General features: G+C 39.9%; 1 protein-coding gene across 1 annotated transcript; it reads left to right on the forward strand.

The window, feature by feature from the left end:
- On the forward strand, window positions 1-5984 carry LOC110524142 (nuclear pore complex protein DDB_G0274915). Its single transcript, XM_021603505.2, has 4 exons — window positions 1-282; window positions 3513-3896; window positions 4142-4302; window positions 4646-5984. Exons 1-4 carry the CDS (start codon window positions 222-224, stop codon window positions 4697-4699), a joined length of 660 nt encoding a protein of 219 aa, XP_021459180.2. The 5' UTR covers window positions 1-221; the 3' UTR covers window positions 4700-5984.
- The last annotated feature ends 7436 nt before the right edge of the window (window positions 5985-13420 follow it).

Here is a 13420-nt window from a genome sequence, read left to right on the forward strand (position 1 = left end):
ACTGTAGACTGCCATTCAACTCCCTCAGCTCTAAGGGTGGTTAGTTTCATTATTGAGCAAACATACTTGTTCAAACAGTGACTCGCCAGCTCCAGGCATTGAATATGCACGGAATAAAAGATGCAGATCTCCCTGGCCATTCACCAACATCCTGCTTTCAAGGATGTATTAATGTGGGCATGCTGTCAAGTTGACCATCACGTCTATACCTCTAGGGAAACATGGCGGGAGCAACGAGTGTCACTTTATTTCTACCTTTTGTTTTGGTAGCCGTCACTCTAGGTAAGTCAATATTTAAAATCTTCTTCGTAAAACCTATTCCCTTAGATAATAATTTACCTAAACTGTATGGAGAGCTCCGTTGTGCCTGCAAAATTATGCAACACAGGGAGGTTATGGTCACACCGTAAAACAACCATGACCAGGAAATATGTATACAGGACATTGTGGTTTCAAGTCAAGTGAAATAGATTTATTTCTGTATATTGCACATACAAGCAGCTACAAAGTATTATATAAAAGATCTGAATTTAACCAATGGATTTTCTTACGCCATAGAACATTAGGTCACTAATGAAGAAAGTTGCAACAAAAACTAAAGGGCCAGTGGTGTGTGTCCAAGCAAATATGAGTTTGGGATGAGTTGAATCGATGGTTGTCTGTTAAAGTCCTGCTCTAGAACTTTGGTAATCACTAAGTTTTTTTTTAAACATCTTACCATTTTAAATCAAATCAAATGTAATTTGTCACATGCGCCGATAACAACAGGTGTAGACCTTATAATGAAAGGCTTACTTGCAAGCCCTTAACCAACAATGCAGTTAAGAAAAATAAGTGTTCAAGTATTTACTCAAATAAACTGAAGTAAAAAACAATACAAAATTGAAAAATAAATAATTAAAGAGGAACAATAAAATAACAGTAGTGAGGCTATATACGGGGGGTACCGCTACAGAGTCAAGGTGCGGGGGCACAGGCTAGTCAAGGTAATTGAGGAAATATGTACACGTAGGTAGAGGTAAAGTAACTATGCATAGACAATAAACAGAGAGTAGCAGCAGTGTAAAAATGGGGGTGGGGGGGGTCTCCTGAGGGGGAATAATCATTTTTGTGCCCTCTTTACTACTGTCTTGGTGTGTTTCGACCACGATAGTTCGTTGATGTGGACACCAAGGAACTTGAAGCTCTCAACCTTCTCCACTACAGCCCCGTCGATGAGAATGGGTGTGTGCTCGGTCCTCCTTTTCCTGTAGTCCACAATCATCTCCTTTGTCTTGATCACGTTGAGAGAGAGATTGTTATCCTGCCACCACAGGTCTCTGAAGTCTGTCTCATCGTTGTCGGTAATCAGGCCTACCACTGTTGTGTTTTCTGCAAACTTAATGATGTTGTTGGAGTTGTGCTTGGCCATGCAGTCATGGGTGAACAGGAAGTACATGAGTGGACTGAGCATGCACCCCTGAGGGGCCCCGTGTTGAGGATCAGTGTGGCAGATGTGTTGTTACCTTCCCTTACCACCTGGGGGCGGCCCGTCAGCAAGTCCAAGGATCTAGTTGGAGAGGGAGGTGTTTAGTCTCAGGATCCTTAGCTTAGTGATGAGCTTTGAGGGCACTATGGTGTTGAACGCTGAGCTGTAGTCAATGAATAGCATTCTCACATAGGTGTTCCTTTGGTCCAGGTGGGAAAGGGCAGTGTGGAGGGCAATAGAGATTGCATTATCTGTGGACCTGTTGGGGCGTTATGCAAAAAATATGTCTGGCCCTGCGGCCTTGTGAATGTTGACCTGTTTAAAGGTCTTACTCACATTGGCTACGGAAAGTGAGTCTATGGTTTCTGGGATAATGGTGGTGATGTGATCCATGACCAGCCTGCAGACGTGAGTGCTATGGGTCAATAGTAATTTAGGCAGGTTACCTTGGTGTTCTTGGGCATTGGTACTATGGTGGTCTGCTTGAAACATGTTGGTATTACAGACTCGGTCAGGGACAGGTTGAAAATGTCAGTGAAGACACTTGCCAGTTGGTCAGCGCATGCTCGGAGTACACATCCTGGTAATATGTCTGGCCCTGCGGCCTTGTGAATGTTGACCTGTTTAAAGGTCTTACTCACATTGGCTACGGAAAGTGTGGTCACACAGTCGTCTGGAACAGCTGATGTGCTCATGCATGCTTCAGTGTTGCTTGCCTTGAAGCGAGCATAGAAGTAATTTCACTCATCTGGTAGGCTTGTGTCACTGGGCAGCTCGCGGATGTGCTTCCCTTTGTAGTCCGTAATAGTTTGCAAGCCGTGCCACATCCGACGAGCGTCGGAGCCGGTGTAGTACAATTCGATCTTAGTCTTGTATTGACGCTTTGCCTGTCGGAGGACATAGCGGGATTTCTTATAAGCGTCCGGGTTAGAGTCCCGCTCCTTGAAAGCGGCAGCTCTCCCCTTTAGCTCCATGCGGATGTTGCCTGTAATTCATGGCTTCTGGTTGGGGTATGTACGTACAGTCACTGTGGGGATGATGTCACCGATGCACTTATTGATGAAGCTAGTGACTGATGTGGTGTACTCCTCAATGCCATAGTAATTTAGTTTTAGCTTGTAAGCAGGAATCAGGAGGATAGAGTTATGGTCAGATTTGCCAAATGGAGGGCAAGCTTTTTCGCTTCTCTGTGAGTGGAATAAAGGTGGTCTGGAGTTTTTTTCTCCTCTGGTTGCACATGTAACATGCTGGTAGAAATTATGTAAAAATTCCTTGGTAAATAGTGTGGTCTACAGCTTATCATGAGATACTCTACCTCAGGTGAGCAAAACCTTAAGAGCTCCTTAATACTAGATTTCATGGAACACCTGTTATTTACAAATAGACATAGATCCTTTGTCTTACTGGAGGCAGCTGTTCTATCTTGCTGATGCACCAAAAACCTAGCCAGCTGTATGTTATACATGTTGTCGTTCAGCCATGACTCAGTGAAACATAAGATATTACAGTATTTAATGTCCCGTTGGTAGGATAGTCTTGATCGGACCTCATCCATTTTATTATCCAATGATTGCATGTTGGCTAACAGGACTGATGGTAGAGTCGGATTACTTACACTCGCCGTCGGATCCTTACAAGGCACCCCGTCATCTCCGTATCTTCTTCAATGCAAATGACGGGGAAATTACTTTCATTATATGCAAATGTGAAGTGTTGTTTTTCATTAGAAAAACAGAAGGGAACTAGACTTTTCCACATTACATTTATTTTTGACACCCCAGATCGACCAAGTACAGAACCAAATGTTGCTTGTGCGCTGGCCAGTAACAGTCTATCACGAGAGACTACCCGAATGCATACCAGGTTGTCTCAATGTGTTTAACAACAAAAAAATTGTCTCAAAACATTGAACTCCGATACTGATTGGTTAACAGGGCACCCCGACATCTCCAGTTACAGAGCATAACTAAATATGATAAATATATGTATGCATGCCTAGTTTGTAAATGTGAAATGATTCAATAAAAACTATCTTTTAATGCAGGGTCCACTGGAGCCCCAAACTTGTCTTCATCGAAGGCTACCAACAAGTCTACCCCAACATTGTCTAGCATCACCACAGTGGTCCCTGCCTCAAAAGCCAGTATAACAAGTCTCATAGTCAGTAAAACACTTGATTCAGCTCCTACTGGTAACACTGAAGTCCCATTGGAATCATCACCGACAACTGAGCGCTCCCAATCCTCTCAGACACTGACTCCATCAAAAGCATCCGATGGTAGCACCACCTCTACAGGTTTTACAGCTGACACTTCTACAAATCAGACCCAAACTGGAACAACTTCTCATGACTCCACATCCTCAAACTTCTCGTCAACTTTGTCACCAAACTCTGATTTTACCACAGGGAACATGAGCTCAAGCACAGGTGTGTGTTTCAGATTCAAATAGTATATTATTGAATTCATGAAATGAATCCCTGCAGACAGTGAGTCTTAGCGGTAAAGCTGTTACCAATGGGCACCTAGGTTCTATTATAATTACGTTTTCAAGATAACAGTATTTTCATGTTTTGTAAATGCCACAGAATTAATCAATACAGTTGACGACTTTTAAGACAACTGATTCATATATTTGCGTAACTATACTTTTTCACTGTAATTTATTCTTTAGCTTTACAAAGTGATGGGAGCCATGACTTATCAAGGAGTCCGGGTCTTGTAGCAGTCCTATGCATATTTTGCATCTGTCTGGGTCTTCTACTGGCTGTTGGGATTGCAAAGTTCATTAATTCCAGAGGTTCAAAGTTTGAGAGGCTCGAAGATGTGCCAATGGTGAGTAGATTTTTCTGTGAGGATAGCATACGACAGATATTGCATGCAAAAGAGCTTTCCGTTGAATGTACAGGACATTCAGATATGGAAGTGATATAGAAGAAATGCTGTGTAACGCACAGGAAACCAAACCAAAATGGATGTTAACATATGAGAATTAGGAGAATTTATCAGATAAATTAAATTGACTATTAATTCTATGCAAAGATGGTTTCCTTTTCTATATGTTGTGCTTTAAGCACTTTTTATGCTCCAGTCCTTTTTCTCTCTCATACAATGTGTTCAAAAGGTAGAAATCTTTGAATCCAAATTAATTCAAACTCCTTTTTATTCCTGTTTTCAGGGCAAGATGAATGAAGAGTCTCCATTTGCCCGTTCTCCAACAAAACAATTCTGAAAGATAACACATCATGAGACAAAGCCATTGACCCAGAACTGATAGAATGTAAATCAGTCTTTTGTTTGGGTTCAGATGGTGCCGTTCATGACATGTCATCCACCATCATGTTTTTTTCCTGTCTTTGTTTGTTTTGTCTGGCTGCTGGAAAGTGACAAATGTTTGAAAGAAATCAGTATAGCCCAAGGCTACAATCAACCCTGTGATGTAGTACAGAATATCTACTCTGAGGTTGGTCAGCAGCATACTAAAGTTGATCATTGGCCCAAGGTGAAGTACTATTCATTCACAGATGGATGGATGCGTCAAGAACCATAATGTAGAAGATGCACAGACAATGGCTGCGCTTACACAGGCAGCCCAATTCTGCACTTTTGTCCAATTATTGCAAAAAGATCTGATCTGATCTGATTGGTCAAAAGCCCAATTATTGGCAAATGTACAGAATTGGGTTATCTGGAATTCTACGTCTGGTAGAAATGTGTTTGGATAAGGAAAGTTTCCTGAGAGAAACTCAAAAATGTTTATTGCCTATTGCACATTGTTTATTGCATATTGCCCGATGATCTTCTGAACTTCCCAATACCTTTTTGATGCATTTCAGTCACTTCAAACCATACTTCCATCACATTTGAATAATGTCAAAAGTACTGTCCAACTGATTTGTAATAGACTGTCATAGCTCCAATTTAAAAAGTAAACATTAGCTGTTGATTACATCACTTTTTTTTATCTAATGGGGTTAGCAGCCTAAAAACTTTGGGAAACCATACTCTACCCGCTGTTGGTTCTTTTGACTTTAGGAATGCCAGACAATATATCCGCAGGAAAGTATAATCCAATAAAGTTACCAAAGCACTGGTAGTGCGTTCCGATTTCTATCACCTGAAGCATGCACCGAACTATGTAAACGCGTGCATGAGCTTGGCAAGTATCATGCCTGTATTTGCATCTTGTGGCATGCTTCAAGTGATTATAGAATACTTAACGCTCTACCAGCGCTTTGAAACGTTTATTTAATTATACTTTACTGTGGATGTCTCACAGTCCTACCTGCAAAAAGATGCATGGACAACCGGTAAAGTATTTAAAAATAAACCGTTTACTCCAAACAGAAGACGCAAACGATAGTTTCTATTGGACAATTCGGGTATTCGTTTCGTTCCTTTTGCACTGTTTGCTTCCGTTTTGTTTTAAATGTTAAACTGTTTCTATAATGAATACGCCCCTGTGTAAATGCAGCCAATGTGTCAGGTATCATTAGAAATAAAGCTGCTCCAAATTCTCTGCTTCTTGAAAATACTCAATGACCAATATGCCTAATTTTTGTATGGTTTGAATTAAATAAACCATTGAATTATGTTTTCTGTTCTCCAGACGTGTTATATATATATATATATATATATATATATATATATATATATATATATATATATATATATATTATGGGGTAGGGTTATATAAATTGTTATTCTAAGACACATTTTTTTTAAGTGACCCACAAACAGCTAGTCAATAGCACAATTTTTTTTTATTTACCTGTGTTAACTAAAGTAATGCTATGACAACAACCGGGAAAATTGACAATAGTAGGTCACTTTCTCAATAAACTCCAGGCTTGTTGTCATTGACAAGACGGTGACAAGAGCGGAAAAAAACGATTTGGCTTCTCACTGTTCAGCTTCCAGCCTCCCATAATTTGACTGAACTGCGTGTCCTGCTCGGTTGCACGCGAACATTGTTTACAGCCACAAACATTTCCTGGCATGTGACTGAACGCCATTCGCAACGAAAGCAGCACGGACAGAGTTTCAAGTCTAAAAAGCAATAATAAAAAAAGTACGGTGATAAAGACAACGAACTTCAATGAAGAAACAGAACTACATTTTCCTTCATAACCTGCAGTTGTGGTGTATTTCTTATCTGAAATACTAAAGTCGACCAAAGGTAGGAAAGTGAAACTTTTCAAATAACGTTACATGTTGACGGCAGGAGACTTTTAAAAAGGAACACTACATTTCGAAAACAGTGAAATGTGGGATTTACATTTGTCAAGGAATTAAACAAAGTATGTTTTGATTGTAATTGGATATAGCCTAGAAATGCAGGGGGAATAACTCAATAATGGCTCTCTTAAACTCTTTTAATTTCCAAAATGTGTCTTCCACTAACTGGAAATCTTAAAGTTTAGCCTACGTGCCTTACTCAATTCTGGCAGGTGTGTCATTTGTGTCTTGTCTTTATCCAGTTTATACAGGGTTGGGAGAGTTACTTTCTGAACACAATCCATTTGTTACTAGTTACCTGTCCAAAATTGTAATCCCTTGTGGAAAAAGTCCCCAAATGTCATACTTCAGTAAAAGTAAAGATACCTTAATAAAAAATGACTCAAGTAAAAGTGAAATTCACCCAGAAAATACTACTTGAGTAAATGTCTAAAAGTATTTGGTTTTAAATATACTTAAGTATCAAAAGTAAATGTAATTGCTAAAAAATACTGAAGTATAAAATGTAAAAGTATTATTATTTCATATTCCTTAAATTAAGCAAACCAGATGGCACAATTGTCTTGTTTTTATTTATTTATGCATAGCCTGGGGCACACTCCAACACTCAGACATAATTTACAAATGAAGCATTTGTGTTTATTGAGTCCGGAAGATCAGACCCAGTAGGGATGACATCTTGATAAGTGTGTGAATTTCACAATTTCTGTCCTGCTAAGCATTCAAATTGTAACAAGTACTTTTGGGTGGCAGAGAAAATGTTAGGAGTAAAAAGTACATTATTTTCTTTAGGAATGTAGTGGAGTAAAAGTGAACGTTGTCAACAATATAAATAGTAAAGTACAGATACCCCAAAAACTACTTAAGTAGTACTTTAAAGTATGTTTACTTAAGTATTTTGCGCCACTGGTAATCAGTGAAGTAAATGTTGGATTACCCAAACTCAGTAACGTAATCAGATTATTTTCAGTTACTTGTGGATTAATTTATTCTTAAGGCATTAGAAGAAGACAAAGGATCCATCAGACACATTTGGTGTGTCATCATAGTGGTCCCTGACTTGTGGTCAGACTCGCTCAGGTGGACCATACTTGTGCTTTTTTTTTTAGCAAACATCCTTTCTGAATTTAAACATAATCATCTAGTTTGTCAAAAGTATCTGTAATCTGATTACAATATTTTTGCTTGTAATTTAACTGATTACAGTTCATTTTCATGTAATCAGAATACTCCACAAACTTGTTTGTCAATATTCTCTTGGTATTTTAATAGGGTTGTAATATAGACCTATCTATTGGTCCAATAATTGTATTTTTATTTCTAGGTCATCTTGTTCTATTATTTATGTAGCCTACATGGTGTAGGCCTAGCTAGAAATGAATTAGGCATCAGTGTAACTGATCATATATTAATTGTAGCTCGCGAAATTAACACATTTCGAAACGAGTTGTTCAGGAAACTTCTGAAGACTTTTTCTGAAATATCCTTTCGTATCTGTTCCTTCATTGTAACTTGGGCCACATTGTTCAGGCTATTCCAATTTACAGATTTTGCTAAGAAGTTCAGAGACTAGATTGTGCAAGCATGATTATTATATTTGGCAAAGAAGACTGTTTACATTATGAGTACTGATACTAAAACATTCAGACGTTTTTATGAACAGCGCTTAATGGCTGTTTGGAAGGCCATCATTACCATATGAATTTAGAATGAATTTCCCAGAAAATATTTATACAATCTTGCCCTCCTCTCTTTATCTTCCCCTCTTCCTGTTCAACTAATTTATCTCTCCGTCCCTCTCTCACACACTCACTCACTCACTCATGCTATCAAACTTACTGCTGATTGAGTATAAATAGAAGGTCCTCAGCCTCTGCTGGAGTTTGCATGCAGTGCCAAGGAACTAAGCTAACAATTGTAAATCTGTATCCCATTCAGACATTCATAGTAGCTCTTCTGCTCAGTCAGTCATGGGTAGGCAGTGTGGGACAGCATGGTCTGTGGTATGACAAAAATGTGTCCCTTCGCATCCTGTACAAACATTTCACATGGGGTCACATACATATGTAGTTAACAACAATTTACTGTTTCACAGACATAATCCCCCTGTCTGGTCCGTATACTGTCTGTATGTTATTGTAGTACCTTTTGAATGGGGAAACGTTTAACAGCTTAGATGGCAGCTTATTATTTGGATCTTTGAGCACTATGTTGACAAGCGCTTTACAAATAAAGTAGATTATTTTTACAGGAGTAGCCTATACGCATTACTTAATGATTGTGAGGGGCAGTAACTAGAATGCACAGTGTATGGTAGTCTTCTGATAAAGATTACTTTTTGTGTCCTGTAGATGGAGTACTACTGCTTTTCAACAGATTTTTCCAATTGCCATGGAACAAAATATGCAATCTGAGCTTGACTGACGCTTAGAAAATATTTACAAAACTGATGCCCAAATATGCAGTGTTTGTAGTTTGGCAGCCTGTGTGACAAGCTGTATAATGAAGATAAACATTTATTTGGTTTCACCATCATTGGATATGTCAGATTCAGTTTGCATACACTACTTGGCAATTGATGTCAATCACAACAGCAGGCTTTAATTTGATACAGAGATGTAATGTGGGAAAATAAACCACAATATAAATGCACGGTATGACAAAACTGTATTTTCCGTAACTTGGGTTACTTACGGTGGGATAGTGCAGAGGGCACTGTTTAGGTCCAAGAGGCTTCTAAAACAGCTTCTACTCCCAAGCTATAGGACTCCTGAACATCTAATCAAATGGTTACCCAAATGGCTACCCAGACCCCCCCTCTTTTACACCGCTGCTACTCTCTGTTGTTATCATCACTTTAATAACCCTACCTACATGTACATATTACCTCAATCACCTCGACAAACCAGTGCCCCCGCACATTGACTCTTTGCTGGTACCCCCCTGTGTATAGTCTCACTATTGTTATTTTACTGTTGCTCTTTAATTACTTGTTACTTTTGTCTTATTCATTTATTACTTTTTTAACTGCATTGTTGGTTAGGTGCTCGTAAGTAAGCATTTCACTAAGGTCTGTTGTACCTGTTGAACATGTTCTATTCAGTGCATGTGACCAATAAGATTTGATCATTGTCGTTTCAGTGCCAATCTTAGGGTGTTGTGCTTATCTTTTCTTATCACTATCTTTCTCAGCCCAAACTTTGATACACATGCGTCTTTTGCTTAAGGCTAATTCTATTTGACTTTAAACCTTATTAATAATGGAATTGGCTTGGCTAAGTTAACTTAATTTAACAAACATTTGAATCTATCCTTAGGAGTCATACAGTATCCAAAGAGTGTGAATGCTTGTCCTGCTTATAATTCAAGACATTTGGGCGTGTTTTTCTGTTCTTATCACCTTCCAAAGGTTTCATAATTTACATGCAAAAGTTAGCCATCTTAGGATTCCACGAGCATTACTGCTATGAAACCGTAGTGTGCGTCACTATGCAGAGAACTTCAAGAGGTCCTGTGTGTATTTTTATGACTCTGCACTTAACTATATTATGAGCCTCACTGAAGTGACACAGATGTATGTAATAACTGTCTGTTCTGGTTCATTAACCTTTTTTTTTCTTGGAGAAAAAGGCCCCCAGTGAGAAATAGGCCCACTATTCACTAGTGTACTTATTCCCTAGAATCCATTGTGAAAGTTTGTTGAACAGAGTAGCTCATCCTGAGCTATTTTGAGGTTCTTGTGGAATAATGATATATTCTGCACTGGTAGAATATGTATTTTCTTCAGCTGTATAAGTAAGATCTGAAAAAATCAGGGTAGAAAAGTGATGACAAGGTATCTCAACCCAACTCTCTGTTTGCCTCCCTCAGCTGCGGTCTTGCCACACCGGGTGAAGGCGTCCCAGAGCTTCTGTGTCAATGTCTTGGCTGTTGGCTGAGGTAATTAAGATTCAAAGCTGTGTTCCCTCCCACCACACCCTCACCACTTCCTTACCTTATCGCCCCAAAAGGTATGGCTGTGACGGTCATGGAATTTTGGAGGATGCTTATTGGTCAGCTTAATGACCACCTCACCAAAATAACCCAGCTAACATTTCCATGTGGGGCCTATATGGTTAATGGAGGGCTGTTTCACGGGCCCCATGAGGGAAACACAACAGGGACCCACAAGGTTTTGTCCTCAGTATCCACATTTGCCCCACGTGGTTGCCATGTTGGGCTTCATAAGTTGCCCTAGTGGTTTACCCAAATGGGTTACAGTGCATTTGGAAATTATTCAGACCCCTAAGACTTCTACATTTTTTTCTTATGTTATAGCCTCATTCTAAAATGGATTCAATTGTTTTTTTCCCTCATCAATCTATACACAATACCCCATAATGATAAAGCAAAAAAGTAATTATCACATTTACATAAGTAGTAGACCCTTTACTCAGTACTTTGTTGAAGCACACTAGGCAGCGATTACAGCCTTGATTCTTCTTTGGTATGACTAGTGTTGCAAAGGGTCGGAAACTTTCCGGTAAATTTACGGAATTGTTCCGGAAATTTTCCATGGGAAATTAAGCCCCGGAATTTTGCTTAAATTCATTTTAAAAAGTAAGCTAATAAGTGAACCTTTTTTGTGGGATACACAAGGCAATTCTAGGTCTTGTGGCATATTTTGGTTAAACTATCCCCAATTGCATGCAAGGTGCATTCTTCCATCACATGAACAGCTGAGTCTCAAGATCTTGCACACTAATGAGATGCTATTGAGCCCACACTACTACACTGTCTGAGCCAAAGACTACATGCTTTCTGGTAAGTTTTGATTACAATACTGGATGGGGTGAATATATTGTATATGACATACATGATTTTTTGTTATTTAGTAAATAATTAGCAGTCGCCAATGACCTTGAACCTCAGAAGGTATTTGCACTGGTGACAGACAATACTTAGAACATGAAGGCTGCTTGGTCTAAAGTGGAGGAGTCCTACCCTCACATCACACCCATTGGCTGTGCTGCTCATGCATTGAATCTGCTCTTCAAGGACATCATGGCACTGAAAACAATGCATACACCCTACAAGAGAGCCAAGGAAATTGTTAGGTATGTGAAGGGTCATCAAGTTAAAGCAGCAATCTACCTCACCAAGCAAAGTGAGCAGAATAAGAGCACCACATTGAAGCTGCCCAGCAAAACCCGTTGGGGTGGTGTTGTCATGTTTGACAGTCTCCTGGAGGGGAAGGAGTCTCTCCAAGAAATGGCCATATCACAGTCTGCTGATATGGACAGCCCCATCAAGAGGATCCTCCTAGATTATGTATTGAGAGAGCATGGTAAGCAGCCTAAAACTCCTGAAACATATAGCAGTAGCCATTGCACAGATTTAGGGAGACAATGCCATCCTGTCTGATGTTCAGACTCTGCTTGCAGATGTAAGATAAGAAATCCATACTGCCCTGCCCACTTCACTGTTGCTCCAAGCAGGGGCAACTGCAGTTCTGAAATACATCAAAAAGCGTGAAGACCATACACGCCACAGGGTACATGTTGAACCCCAAGTATGCTGGCAAGAGCATCCTGTCTGGTGCAGAGATCAACAAGGCCAATAGTGTCATCACTACCATGTCTCACTACCTTGGCCTGGATGAGTGCAATGTTCTTGGCAGTCTGGCGAAGTACACTTCCGAGATGGAAATTATATATGGCAGTCGTGCCAACATATCTCATCAGCCACCTGGTGGACAGGACTTTGTGGATCTGAGGCTCTCACCTGATGCCTCCATCATCCTCCAAATCACACCAGCATCCTCCTCAGAGCGCAACTGGTCCTTGTTTTGGAACACACACACCAAAGCATGCAACAAACTGACCAATACAAGAGTTGAAAAATTGGTGGCCATCTGGGCAAATTTGAGTCTTTTTTCACCTGGCAACGAGTCATCCTCAACAAGGTTGGAAAGTGACAGTGAATATGAGGCCCAGAGTCTGATGTTCAAGAGGTGGACATTGAGGTGGTCCAGAGAGAAGAAATGGAAGCCTGAGAGGAAGACCACCAAAGCCTTAGTTTCTAGACCATCATTTTACAGATGTATGTTGAAAACGGTTTTGGGAGATGTGATGGATCATTGGGGATCATTCAATATTCCCTTTCTTTTGTTGTTCAGTGAAATCATCCCAGCTGAAGTCAACTAATTTAACTAAATTGGAAGGATTGAATCATTTGCAAATAAAGTCTACTTATGATAAGGTAAAAGGTTTATGTTTCAGTCTCTGTATGATATGGTAAATATATCCAATGCAAAAAAAACATCTACATTTAAATGGTATTAATATTAGTTTGCATATATTCCAGTTAATTCCCATATATTCCCACAGAAAGTTTCCACCTCTGAATATTACTCAAAATGTGCAACCTTAGGTACGATGCTACAAGCGTGCCCACCTATATTTGGGGAGTTCCTCCCATTCTTCTCTGCAGATCCTCTCAAGGATTGAATGGGGAGCGTCGCTGCATAGCAATTTTCAGGTCTCTCCAGAGATGTTAGATCGGGTTCAGGCCTGAGCTCTTGCTGGGCCACTTAAGGACATTCAGAGACTTGTCCCAAAGCCACTCCTGCATTTTCTTGGCTGTGTGCTTAAGGTCATTGTTCCGTTGGAAGGTGAACCTTCGCACCATTCTGAGGTCCTGAGCGCTCTGGGGCATGTTTTCATCAATGATCCCT

This window comes from Oncorhynchus mykiss, chromosome 5, assembly GCF_013265735.2.
Source record: "Oncorhynchus mykiss isolate Arlee chromosome 5, USDA_OmykA_1.1, whole genome shotgun sequence".
NCBI classification, from domain to species: domain Eukaryota; kingdom Metazoa; phylum Chordata; class Actinopteri; order Salmoniformes; family Salmonidae; genus Oncorhynchus; species Oncorhynchus mykiss.